Source organism: Ailuropoda melanoleuca, chromosome 2 (assembly GCF_002007445.2).
Source record: "Ailuropoda melanoleuca isolate Jingjing chromosome 2, ASM200744v2, whole genome shotgun sequence".
Classification (NCBI taxonomy): Eukaryota; Metazoa; Chordata; class Mammalia; order Carnivora; family Ursidae; genus Ailuropoda; species Ailuropoda melanoleuca.
Genome location: NC_048219.1, coordinates 92,356,488 through 92,370,162, shown reverse-complemented (window position 1 = coordinate 92,370,162; position 13,675 = coordinate 92,356,488). Strand labels below are relative to the sequence as shown.

At 41.5% G+C, this 13,675-nt stretch overlaps 1 protein-coding gene and 1 pseudogene across 1 annotated transcript; both read right to left on the bottom strand.

The window, feature by feature from the left end:
• Positions 1-1,348: 1,348 nt before the first annotated feature.
• On the bottom strand, positions 1,349-12,647 carry POLR2D (RNA polymerase II subunit D). The gene is made up of 4 exons (XM_002927700.4): positions 12,490-12,647; positions 9,192-9,372; positions 3,984-4,079; positions 1,349-2,811 (listed from the first exon to the last, which is right to left on the bottom strand). The coding sequence occupies exons 1-4, from the start codon at positions 12,560-12,562 to the stop codon at positions 2,733-2,735; spliced, it is 429 nt and encodes a 142-aa protein (XP_002927746.1). The 5' UTR covers positions 12,563-12,647; the 3' UTR covers positions 1,349-2,732.
• On the bottom strand, positions 1,451-1,562 carry LOC117801358 (annotated as a pseudogene).
• Positions 12,648-13,675: the final 1,028 nt, after the last annotated feature.

Genomic DNA, 13,675 nt, shown 5'->3' with positions numbered 1-13,675 from the left:
TTCAATGTTTAGTATGTTTTGTTTCTGCTTTTGCAAACAATACAGTGAGCTTCACAATGTTTCACAGATGATTAAAGATTTTGCAGGATCTCCTGCCAACTATTCTGAACAGTAAGATGCCCCAGTGAACAATGTCAAACAGAATGTTGACCTGACTTTTAATCTGGAATACAGCATGACATTGCTTTTACAAATAATTCCTTAGCATGTTGTTTTAATTTACTTCTAATAATCTTACTACCATTTTTCAGTGCCTAACTATCTGCCAGGCGCACTACATACTTGAATACTCGCAGGTAGCTCACAGATTGCTGGCACGTGGTAGGGGTACACCAGTGAAGATGGCAGCACTGCCCGCTCTCTTGTCATATAGTGCACAGGCCTGGATTGTACCTGAAGTCTGCCTTCCAGGTCTGTTCTATTCCACCACTTGGTGCCAACCTGCACGTGTTACTGCCTCTTTAAAAATTCTGCATACCGAAGAAGTAACTTGGTTTGTTTTCATAGCCTGATACCAGCAGCAGTAGTATGCTACCAAATTCTTACTCTAATTTCAATAAAGTGGACTACCTATGTGTACTTACCCATCTGAGATACTAACGAGAACAAACATTTACTGGGGCACAATATATATCAGACACTAATAAGCTCTTTTTAGTAATCTCAAAATATCTATGGAATAGATACAATTATTACCCACATTTTATAACTCAGAACAGTGATGAGTCTCAAAGAAGTGAAGCTGCCCAAGGATGAGAAAAGATTATTTCCTTCAAATACTGACCAAGAATGTCGGTGACTTAGAAACCATGTCATTTCAGAAGTTAAAAGAATTTTTTAAAAGTTTATTTTTGTCTTAGCCAGCAGATATCAAACCTCTTTTTATTTTTTTCCCAAAGATTTCATTTATTTATTCGAGAGGAGAGAGCGTGCCTGAGAGCGAGCGAGAGAGAGCACAAGCTGGGCGGAGGGGCAGAGGGAGGAGAAGCAGACTCCCCACTGAGCAGGAATCCCAACACAGGGCTTGATCCTAGAACCCTGGCATCATGACCTGAGCCGAAGGCAGATGCTTAACCAACAGACCCGCCTAGGTGCCCTGCCCCTATATATTTTTACTTTAAACTCCACATCCAACGTGGGTCTCTAATTCATGACCCCAAGATCAAGAGTCATATGCTCTATCTACTGAGCCAGCTTGTTGCCCCAAACTATCTTAATTTTTAAAAGTAACTTTGTTGGGGCCTCTAGCAGGCTCAGTTGGTTAAGCATATGACTTGATCTCTCCGTCTTGAATTCTAGACCCACATTGGGTGTGGAACCTACTTACAAAAAAAAAAAAAAAGGTAACTTTGTTATTTCTCCAACCTTTTATTTGAATCATGCGTTCATTTGCAGCCAACAAGTGCTCCAAAGAAAAAATCTCCAAATTGTGAAGAAAACAGGCATATTTTTCCTTTCAGAAAAATCAAAGCTAAAATGTTTAGCAATTTTTTTCTTTCAATTAGCAACAATTGCACCTTGGATAAACCTCATTGGCTACAATACTGCCACTGCACAAAGCTAGAATGTTTAGCTATTAAAATAGTTTCCCCCAACTTGTTTTACATCGAGTGACTTCACTGTAGTGGCTCAGGAAGGGGCAGGCTCCCTCTTTCCAAATCACCCCCATCAGACATCACCTGCCGCTAAGTAGCAAGACAGAGGTTTGGACTGGATGCCCCATCCAAGGAGTCTTCAAAGTGATCAGTCCTTCAAGCCTGACCTCTGAAGGAAAAAAAATCTTAATTTAGGAGAAAATAGTGCTTTAGGACCACTCCTCCAAATCTATACTCTTCAACAGTCGAAGAAAAAAAGGTCAAATGCTGATGTACCTCAAGGCTATGTACGGGCCCTCCATGCTTGGCAGTTATCCTTGGTGTAACTGCTTTCCATGGTGAGCTTCTTCCTTACTTCTGGGTTAAGCACGATGATGCCAATGCTGTCTCACAGTCATTAGCACCATCATCCTTTCCATAAGGATTTCAGATGATGGCACAGGGCTGGTTTAAGTCTTCCTTTTGCATTTGTATTTGGGGTTCCTGTTTGGGATTTTTTGCTTGTCTTTTCTCGTAGGCTCCATGCCCAATGTGGGGCATGAACTCACCACCCCGAGATCAAGAGTCACGTGCTCTATCAAGTGAGTCAGCCAAGTGCCCCTTAATTCTTCCTTTTGCATTTAGAGAAGACTGTCATCTTATGCAAAAGTACATGCAAAAACTATAAACACATTGAAATTAAAACATGAAATCTTAGGAATCAAAAATAACACAGGGGCTAAAACAATAAAATCTTAAAAAAGGGGTGCTTGGCTGGCTCAGTCAGTGGAGCATGCCACTCTTGATCTTGGAGTAGTGAGTTCAAGTCCCACAATAGGGGTAGAGATTACTTAAAAAAATAGAATCTTAAAACAAAAAAATTTTTTTTTAAAATAACCGTGGTATGAGGTAGTCAATAGTGTAGCTTATATGTGCATCACCCCACCTCACCCTTGCCAGAGGCAAGGTCAGGTTATCATGGTCCAACAGTCAAGTCTGAAATAGCAACCTAAACCAAGACCAAGCTGGACTGTTCTATCCAAAGGAAGCCCAAGTGTCTTCTGCAATGGAATTTCTGTGTAAGTCAGCTCCACACACCAGGGCAGTGGTGCTGGGCTTGCGATGTAGTTCCCTCAGCAGCAGAGCGGTATTTGGAGATTAATATTGAAAGCTGCGCTTGGTCTGGATATCATCAAGAATCTGCTGTAGCTCCTCATCTTCAAACCGCCCCTCCAGGCTACAGGAAGAAAACCAGAAGAAATGAGTGTCTCAGCGACCCACAATACACACGTTCATCTTTGAGCACCACTTGCCCACTTCTCTAAACATACACCTCTACCCTTCAGCTCTATTTCTGCTGCTCCTTTTAAAAACATATGAAGGGTTTCAGAGATTTAAGAAAGTATAGAAAATAAGTTAACCTTAACAGTTACCACTACTTGATTTAAATTTCTTTAATAAACACAACAGGAACAAATTAATGGCTCTGTGTATGTTCCCTCATCACAATACCTTCCCCAGAATTAAACATTATCCTAAATTTGTATTTATCATTCCTACACATTTTTTAAAATTTTTTAAATTTATTTATTGACACAGAGAGAGAGAGCGAGCGAGAGCGCCCAAGCAGGGGGAGCAGCAGTCAGAGGGAGGAGGAGAAGCAGGCTCCCCGCTGAGCAGGGAGCCCAACACGGGGCTCCATCCCAGGTCTCTGGGATCACGACCCAAGCTGAAGGCAGACGCCTAACCAACTGAGCCACCCAGGTGCCCCTCCTATACATATTTTTATACTTACTATATACATATGTAAATGTATCTTTAAGCCATACGCAGCACTGTTTTTAAACTTTATAGGAAATGGCATCATACTACATGTATCCTTCTGCAATTTTTTCACTCTAAAATGACTTTGGTATTTGTTATTATTCCATGTTGTTCCAGTTCATTAATTTTTCACTGCTACATAAATGATTTATTTATTTATTTACCCACCCCCTTGTTTACTGACAGACTGTCAAATTTCTGTTATTACTAACACTGCAGTAATGAACATCAGAATACATGCCTTCTTATGGAACTGCCTGAGTTGCTTTTAGGCATGTATCCAGGAATGGATTTTTGGGTCACAGGGTATAATCATCTTTAACTCTACTAGATGCAGCCAAATTGCTCTCCAAAGTGACTATACTAATTTGCACTCCTACCACCAGTGTGAGAGATTCAGCTGTTCCACATTTTTGCTAACAGTTGGTGTGCTATAAAACCATCATTTTCATACACTGTTAAAAAAGGCACCCCATTCAATGTTGGTGCTAACTGTCCCGATTTTAAATGCATACATCTTTTAGAAACAGTAATTCTACTTGTAGGAATTTAATATACAGAACTTAGCACAGTGACTGTACTAACCTTGGGATCAATGCCTTTGACTCCTCAGCAGTCTCTGGGCAAAGGTTGGCCAAACAGGCCAACTCAAACTTATGAAGCTTCTTCTGGAGCAACAAGCTGACCGTGGGGAAGAAAATCAAAACAAAACAAAACAAAAATCAAAGAATGATGAGTAGGAAAAAGAAAATCAAAGGTAGTTAGCAAGTAAGAAAAAAGTAAAGCACTTGCAATCTTTCTATATGGTTAGCTTGGCTACAAAATCCCACTTTCAAAACACATCCTGTTCCTATTCCTGGAGAACGGGAAGTTAAAATGAAATCAGGCAGACAACAAAAGTGAGCAGGGCACATCAGGCCTGAGAACCCCCTGCTATTATAACTTTTGAAAAACTACTTATATACACACCTCACGGACTATATAATCCTTTCGCCAAGAATTTATTTTGCTGTTCTCTGCTCTTATCACTCTACCTTGCTTCTTTCGTCATTAATTTTACGTCAAACACATGATGTTTGTGTATCTTAACTTGGAGGAAATTCTCTTTTAAACTTATGTAAAACAAAAAAAAAATCTAAAAAATAAACAGGCATACCTTACTTTGTACAAATGTGTGTAAACTGCATCTTATTTTAAATGCACTTCTAGTTCAAACTGTATGAAACGCTGTCAAATGCTATCTTGGCTTCTTACACATTTGGTGCCTGGGTGGCTCAGTTGGTTAAGCATGTGCCTTTGGCTTAGGTCATGATCCCAGGGTCCTGGGATCAAGTTGGGCTCTCTGCTCAGCAGGGAGTCGGCTTCTCCCTCTCCCTCTGTTTTCTCTCTCAAATAAATAAATAAAATCTTAAAAAAAAATAGAGCTCATCCATGGTAAATTTGGTTTCAGAGAAGACCTTAATTATCTGTTCAGAAACAAAACATTTGGGGGCGCCTGGGTGGCACAGCGGTTGGGCGTCTGCCTTCGGCTCAGGGCGTCATCCTGGCATTATGGGATCGAGCCCCACATTAGGCTCCTCCGCTAGGAACCTGCTTCTTCCTCTCCCACTCCCCCTGCTTGTGTTCTCTCTCTCACTGGCTGTCTCTCTCTCTGTCAAATAAATAAATAAAAATCTTAAAAAAAAAAAAGAAACAAAACATTTACAATCTTTATCATTCTATTACAAGCATATTAGTTATACAAAATTTCAAAAATACAAGACAGAAAAACAAAAGCTACCCATATCACTACCTACACAAAATCAATGTAATTACCTTAGTGTACCATTCCACACACTTTTCTGTTTTAGAATATAAACTCACACATTCTGTTTCATAACTTTCTGTCACTTAGTAATCTGTCACTTAGTAAAGCCATATTCATTTACTAAAGAAAATATTATCAACTTAGTTACATGGGAAGAGGTTTACTATACACACACACACATATATGTGCATACGTATATACAGACACATACACTAGTTGATAAAGTAGTCTATGTATCTGTGTGGAGGGGTTTGCTGTGAAATGAACATGTTCATTTATAAACAATGCAAAGAAATCCCCAAAAGGTGAAAATAACCTGAATTCCTACCCAGAAATAACGAACATTAACATTTTCATGGAGATCCCCTTCCCTTCCTCTTTATATCCAAAAAAAAAAAAAAAAAAAAATGGGGGGGGAGAGACAGTACAACTTAAAAAAAAAAGGAATCGTAACAAATGTTATTCTGTGATTGGCCTTTTTTCAACAACACAGTAGCTGTTTTCCACGTTAGTACACACATAACTCCATTTTTTTTTTTTTTGCTTTATGCCACCAAGTTTCAGGATTATTTATTACTCAGCAATATGTAACCTGAACAGATCTCATTCCCCACTAGCTGCCACCAAAAATTCACTAATCTTAATAAAAGCATAATATTAACTCCTGTCTAACCAAAGTGTCCCTCCTTGAATCAAATGAGCACTTATCTGTTCTTATAATAATCTTGCCAAGGGGTATTCCTGGGACCAGAGATTGGAGGTGAAGAACACTTGAGTGAATAATACTGCCAAAGAGAGGTCTGGTGATACCAATTCTTGCAATTACAAAAAGGGCAGAAGTGTGTGTTCATGAAACTATCATCTCCTGTGGTTCCCAGTACACATAACTCCACCTTGAACATAGCATTCCACTGGAAAGGCTGTGCCATAATTAATATATCAAATTTCCTGCTGTTGAACATTTCAATTGTTTCTAATTATTCACCATTTATCTTAAAATTTATTTGAGAGATAGAGAGACAGAGAGACAGTGAGAGTGGGGAGGGGCAGAGGGAGAGGAAGAGAATTTCAAGCTGATTCCCTGCTGAGCACGGAGCCCAACGTGGGGCTCATGCCCATGACCTGAGCCAAAATCAAGAGTCAGATACTCAAACGATGGAGAATCTTAAGCAGGCTCCCCACCTAGCACAGAGCCCAATGTGGGCTCATCTCATGACCCTGAGATCATGACTTGAGCCAAAATCAAGAGTTGGAGGCTTAACCAATTGAGCCACCTAGGTGCCCCCACAATTCACCATTTTAAATAGTGCTTTTTGAACATCATGTACACTTCTTTGTGTACTTAATTACTATGTGTTTTAAAGATAAATTCCTGGAAGTTGAATTATCCAGTCAAAGCACAGGAGTCTCGAGAGACAGTGCCCTAACACCTCCACCAGCAATAAATCCTGTTTCCCCATTTCCCCTACTCATTACATGTAGGTTTCCCATTCTGTTTAATCTTTTCAAATCTACTTAGCTCTTTCACCATTTCCTTGATTTCCTTGAAGATGAGCATTATTTCACGAGAATTAGCTAGCCATTTGAAGTTCTCATTCAAATTGAACCTCTAATTGGAGACTGTGTCCATTTCTAAAAACTGGTGTTATCTTTTTATTCTTTGTTGGAGTTTTAATATTAAGGATATAAAAAACTTAAGGATAACAATCCTTTCCCCATTTATTTATACTTACATTTTACACATGGCATTTAATTTATGTAGGGAAGTTTAAAGATATTTATGCAAATTTATTCATTCACTCTTTAGTGCCTACAATGAGGTTAACACAGTGATGAGCACGACCAACTTCCTGCCCTCACAAAGCTTACATTCAACTAGTCAATCAAGTTTCCCCACATTTAAAGTCCTACTAACCACAGCCAAAACAATACATTCCTTTACTCATATTATCAAACAGCACTTTTATTCACCATGGTTTATATTCAAATCCTTAATTCCTTACGAATTAAGTATGGTATAAGGTGTAGTGTTCAAACTTTGTTTTAAAATATTTCCCCTCTAGGGGTGCCTGGGTGGGTCAACTGGTTAAGCGTCCAACTCTTGATTTCTGGCTCAGGTCATGATCTCAGGGTCATGAGATGAGCCCACATTGGGCTCTGTGCTAGGTGGGGAGCCTGCTTAAGATTCTCTCTCTCCCTCCCTCCCCAACACCACGTGTGCTCTCACTCTCTAAAAAAAATAAACTCTGTTAAAGATATTTCCTCTCTAAATAATAGTGCCATCTTTACCATATATTGGACTCACATAAAATTGATTTGTATTTGAATCTGTTCCTTAATTTTTTTTTGAAGATTTATTTATTTTTGAGATAGAAAGAAAGCATGCATGTGTTGGGGGGCGGGGGGAGAGAGAGAATCTTTTTTTTTTTTTTTAAAGATTTTATTTATTTATTCATTCAATAGAGATAGAGACAGCCAGCGAGAGAGGGAACACAAGCAGGGGGAGTGGGAGAGGAAGAAGCAGGCTCATAGCGGAAGAGCCTGATGTGGGGCTCGATCCCATAATGCCGGGATCACGCCCTGAGCCGAAGGCAGACGCTTAACCGCTGTGCCACCCAGGCGCCCCGAGAGAGAGATTCTTAAGCAGACTCCATGCCGAGCGTAAAGCATCACACAGGCTTGATCTCACAACCCTGGCATCATAAGCTGATGCTTAACCAACTGAGCCACCCAGGCACTCCCTCCCCTTTCATTTTTCTCAAAAATTTTTTTCCTGACCATTCTGCCAATTTAAGATCATTTTATTAGCTCCCCCCATTCCCCTGAAGCTGCAGAATGGCACTAAATGTATACATTAATTTGGGGAGAACCAACATGTTTATAATATTGAGACCTTTTATTCATGAATGTGTCCAGATCATCTCCTAGGCCTAGCAGCTTGTAGTTCTGCTTGGAAGCACTGCACATTTCCTTCCAATCTTTTCTCCATGTGTACATCCACACTTTTTAGAAGATACACATACTTGCTTTTTAGAAAGATTATATATATACTTCATATACAATCTCATCACTTTCATTTTCTGCCAAAATTTGAATGACAATATATTAGCTCACCAAATGATTTACCAAGATTTATTTAATTACTGTTGAATGTTTTGGGTTCCCCCCCACCTTGGCTATTATAAATAGCTTTCTGAAAGTATCTGTGTATATACATCTTTTTTGTACACCTGCTTTTCCTAAGGGAGTACTTCTCAAGCATTTTCACTGGAGCAGAGCAAACAAGTATCCTTAGGCGACCTGGGGGCACAGGCTCAAATGACTTTATGCATCTGCAAGGTTTTAAATCTTGTAATTTAATTCAAGAATTCCACAATATGCTGGTATCTGTTTGTTTTGATGTAGAAATGTTCTAAATCACCTACCATCAAATAAAACTGATACTTGAAGATGTGTTTTTCCCATGGCCTCCTATACGCCTTAGCACATCACTGTTTTCCAGATTACATCCGACCCAATTTGAGAAGCAATGCCCTAGGGAAAAATGCTAAAAGCTGCCTTCTGAGAGGCAGAGCAAGGATTCAGAAAGAATGCTCTGGATTTATATTTATCAACATATAAAGATCTTGAAGACATTTCAGGTGAATAATAAATAAGCCCACTTCATTAAAAAAAAAACAACCCCACAAACACTGCTATGCGTTTTTTTATAGGTGTATATGTATGTATGTGAATGCATGGGAAAGATCTGGAAGACTAAGAATAAACTAACAGCGGTTATTGTGCAGGATGGTCATTGGGATTTCAGGTATATGGGAAGGTGGCCAAAGAGAATTTTGGTCTTACAAGCGATTTGACAAAGACGTTATTTTTCTTACATCAATGGTACAAATGATGCCCATGGGATGGCAGTGGTGGAGGCAAAAGCATTTTACACGCAGATGTCCAACAGTATGGATTAATAAAAACTTTCTTTTAGCACTCACCTACGGACACTGGCAATGGTCTCTCTGTTTTTGAAACGACTGAAACGGGCTGTGTAATTTAAAGTTTTCATGAAGACCTCAGAAAGTTCCTGTTCATCCTCTGCACTCTCATTCTGTTGCTTTCGATGCTCCAGAAGCATATGAACTTCTGAATTTAGTAGCGTCTCAGCTGTTTCAAACTCTATTTGTGAGAAGCACAAATGTCAGCTGAAAATATTCCTTCAAAAGACAGCTTCTAAATGTTCATTTTGCCTTGAGACTAACAGCAGCTTTTTGTCCCTTCATAAATCCAGAGGCTTCATATACACAGCTTTAACTTCATCCAGACTTATCTGCCACAAGGCACAGGAGAGTTCATAAGATACTAAAATTTAGCTCAATCTGGCTAGACAGTTTCTAACATCAAAGAACCTGACCTGGATGTGTTATTAAATAATGACACATCATTATCCTAATGAGGCCAGTTACTGATTTCAAAATAGAGCACAGCCAACAATTACTCCTCTTTAGCTTCTTTGAGCTGATAATCTAGTTCCATAATACTAATATTATACTCTCAATTTTAAGAATTATTACATGTTAAGGAGGGCCAAATATGTGGCAACACACATTAATAACGCATCCCAGATTCTATTTTTGTACCTGTACAGATCTGTTATTTACTCATTTGCCCAGATCACTGCCTATTACATACTAGGCATCGGACCTGTGGCCAGAAGTCCTTACCCTCTAGATTTCATAATTTTTTAAAAAGATTTTATTTATTTATTTGTCAGGGAGAGAGAGACAGCACGAGCACAAGCAGGGGGAGGAGCAGAGGCAGGCTCCTCACTGAGCAGGGAGCCCGATAGGGCACTGGATCCCAGGACTCTGATTGAGACCTGAGCCGAAGGCAGACGCTCAACCTACTGAGCCACCCAGGCGGCGCTAGATTTCACCTTACGTAGTTTCCCAACTAAACCTACTTCAAATATTTATCATCACACAAATCTTGACGCTCATTTATTTTTTCTAGCTTTAAGTTTTTATTTAAATTCCAGTGAGTTACGGGGTGCCTGGGTGGCTCAGTCGGTTAAGCGTCTGCCTTCGACTCAGGTCATGATCCCAGGGTCTTGGGATGGAGCCCCACATCAGGATCCTTGCTCAGCAGGGAGCCTGCTTCTCCCACAGCCTGCTCTGCCTCTTCTGCCTGCCGCTCTCCCAGTTTGTGAACGCACACACATTCTCTCTCTCTGACAAATAAAATCTTAAAAAAAAATAAAAAATAAAAAAATAAAAGAAAAGGACGAGGGGTCTGGCTGGCTCAGTTGGTAGAACATTTGACACTTGATCTCGGGATAGTGAGTGCAAGCCCCACACTGGGCCTGGAGCTAAAAAAAAAAAAAAGAAAAGAAAAGAAAGAAAAAGGACTACACAATTTATCGTCAAATTTTTAAAAGGCTATAGCATTCCTTTTGCATAATCTAATTTTTACAAAGAAAAAGGCCTGGAGCTAAAAAAAAGAAGAAGAAAAGAAAGAAAAAGGACTACACAATTTATCGTCAAATTTTTAAAAGGCTATAACATTCCTTTTGCATAATCTAATTTTTACAAAGAAAAAGGCGTATGTATATATTTATAAATAAACATAAAATTAGTTTGGAAGGATAAACACTAAATTGTTTACAGTACTGCCTCTGGGTGAAAGGGTGTGGAGTTCACTTTTTTTTTTTTAACTGTGTATACAATAATTTAAAAACAGGTGGGTATTGTTACGGTTTCCCCTATTTACTTTGCATTTTCCAGTACCTGCAAAATATGGTATTTTAAAAATCTTAAGCTTCCTGCTTATTTTCAGTTTCTAAATTACAAATAAAGTAGAGCTCACTGCACAAAGGAAGTTCGCTGATAGCGAAATGTGCTGTACTTGTAGCCATCTGACAAAGACTCTGACCAAACACTAGCCAGGCTCCTCTGAGCCCTGGTTTTGGGCCTCAACTTTGGCCCAAAAAGACATGAGCAAAATACTAACATAATTTCTAACAGCTCAAGGCCACGTTCCTAGGTTGACCCTAGCCCCTTTAAAGCACCTGCCAGGGGGTGCCTGGGTGGCTCAGTCCTTAAGCGTCTGCCTTCGGCTCAGGTCATGATCCCAGAGTGCTGGGATTGAGCCCGGCATCCAGCTCCCTGCTCAGCGGGAAGCCTGCTTCTCCCTCTGCGTGTGTTCCCTCTCTCGCTGTGTCTCTCTCTGTCAAATAAATAAAATCTTAAAAAAAAAAAAAATAAAGCACCTGCCAGTGAAAAACGGACAGCTGCTGTTAAAAATAATGTACTGTTTGTCACAGCCAACACCTGAAGATAGGGCCCCTGTCTCTCAGTTCAGAGAAAGAGCTGTGGGAGTAGAAGCCTAAATCCCATAAGCACCAGCTAACAAACCAAAATGGGTTTCGAACGGACCAATCAATCCCCCATCCCGCTTTTTGTAATTTTTCACTTCCTTGATCCTATGGAGACCCGGCTAACCCTTCCACTCCTTCATTCTCCCTTTGAAACGCCCAGTCACCTTTGTACAAGTCGCAATTGAGTTCAGTCCACGCTAGCCTCTTTTCCTTATAGCAATCGTGTATTACTTTTTTTTTTTTTTTTTTTTAAAGCAGGCTCCGTGCCCAGGCTCAGGACCCTGAGATTAATACTAACAGGCTCGCGTGGCCGCGGTGGCTCAGTCGTTAAGCGTCTGCCTTTGGAGAACGTCATGATCCCAGAGTCCTAGGATCGGTCCCGGGTGAGGGAATCCCGCTGAGCAGGGAATCCCCTAGTCTCTCTCCCTCTGCCTCCCACCTCTTCCCCCCTCCCCATGCTCTCTCTCAAATAAATAAGTAAAATGTTAAAAAAAAAAAAAAAAAAGACTAGCATGCTCTACGGATTGAGCCAGCCAGGCGCCCGTACAATGGTGTATTACTTATTAAAATCTGTCCTTACCACTGTAACTACTGTCGGCTTTGTTCATCCTAGCCACATCCCTGCAGCACTTCGCGGTTTATCAGATAAAATAAACTGCTCAGGGGCAGTGTGGCGCTAGGCGCCGAGCGCCGAAGTTTCCAGGGTAGCAGGCGTGGAATCTAACGGGCCCCTCTCGAGGAACCCTGGCGGAGCCCGCCCGGGCCCCTCCCATGGCCGCATCCCCATTCTCCCCGCCCCGCTCCGCGCCCGCTACCAGCCCGGCTGCCCGCCACGGCCAGGCCTTGGGCGAGGCGTGGGCAACGCCAGGCCTGCGGCGAACACGCAGGACAGCGCGACAGTCGCGCAGCCCCAGCCCCACCTTTGGGGAAGATAAGCTGTGAGGCGTCCTCTTCTACGTCGCCGGCCCGCGGGTCGCTACCGCCAGCCGCCATCGCCACAGCACGCCGGGGCTCACCGCGCTGGGAAGCGCACGCACACGCCGGAAGCACTCCCACTCCGGAAGCGCGGAAGCGCGGAAGCGCGGGCCTCGGCCCTGGAAGGGGCGTGGTCGAAGAGGGCGGGGTAGATAGGCCCGGAAAGGAGGTTGGTGGGAGCGGCGTGGGCCTGCAGGCTGGCCGGGCCGACCGGGGCGGCGGGGTCGTGGAGCTTCCTGGGGCAGCGAGGATCCCTCTGGCGCGCGTGCTGGGACTGGTCATTTGGCCTTTCTGAGCCTCAGCTTCCTCACCTGTGAAGTGTCGTAAGGCCTGCTTGCCAGGGACCGGGAAGGGTTAGAGGAAATGCAGAAGCGCGCTAAGTGACTGAGCCGATGGACTCGCGGGGATGGAAAGCTGGGTTAGTGACTCCGAAAACAAACGGTGGAACTTCTTTCAACGCTTAAGTATTTAGAAAATTTGATTGGGGTGGCTGGCTAGCTTAGTCGGTTGAGCCCCTTATTGAGTGTAGAGGTTCCCTGAAAGTCTTTAAGAAATTGATTTGTAATGGATTATTCTGATACTTCTGAGCACGTGGGAAGTGATACTGAGAGGCCTTTAATACATTTGTTGTAATATTTGGATGATACATAGAAAAGTAAGCAAATGAAAAACGTTGTTGTTTTCAACTTAAGAGAAAATAGAAGATTGTACAACAAAGGAAATAATCAGTCCATTACTTGTCTCTCTGGTGAACGATGTTAGGTATCATTTAAACTATTTTTACGAAGAAATGAATGAAGATATTACCAGACAAGAATATGTACCTGTATTCTTTTGATTTATAAATATAATTTTTACAAAATTAATTTGCTGTTTCTGTATTTCCAGAAGAAATGTATTGGGTAAAATAATAGTAGGTTATATAGTATAGGCAGAACTTAACCCTTACAGAGCACCTAATGCCTACTGGCCCTTACCATGTGCAGGCCCAAGGACTAGCTGGATACCCAACGCTCGGTATGTTCTACACACTTGCAGTAGGAGAGACATCAACAGGTGAAGAAGAAAGGAGAAAAATAATACACAGGATGATGTTTCACAAGGTGGTTTGCCCATAACATTTTCATTCAG

Bases quoted from the DNA above. Each gene is read 5' to 3' on its own strand.
- POLR2D (XM_002927700.4), bottom strand. From the start codon at position 12,562: ATGGCGGCTGGCGGTAGCGACCCGCGGGCCGGCGACGTAGAAGAGGAC. The intron at 4,080-9,191 runs GTGAGTGCTAAA...CCCCACGGTCAG, and splicing joins ACCATTGCCAGTGTCCGTAG to CTTGTTGCTCCAGAAGAAGC. The intron at 2,812-3,983 runs GTTAGTACAGTC...TTCTTCCTGTAG, and splicing joins TCAAAGGCATTGATCCCAAG to CCTGGAGGGGCGGTTTGAAG.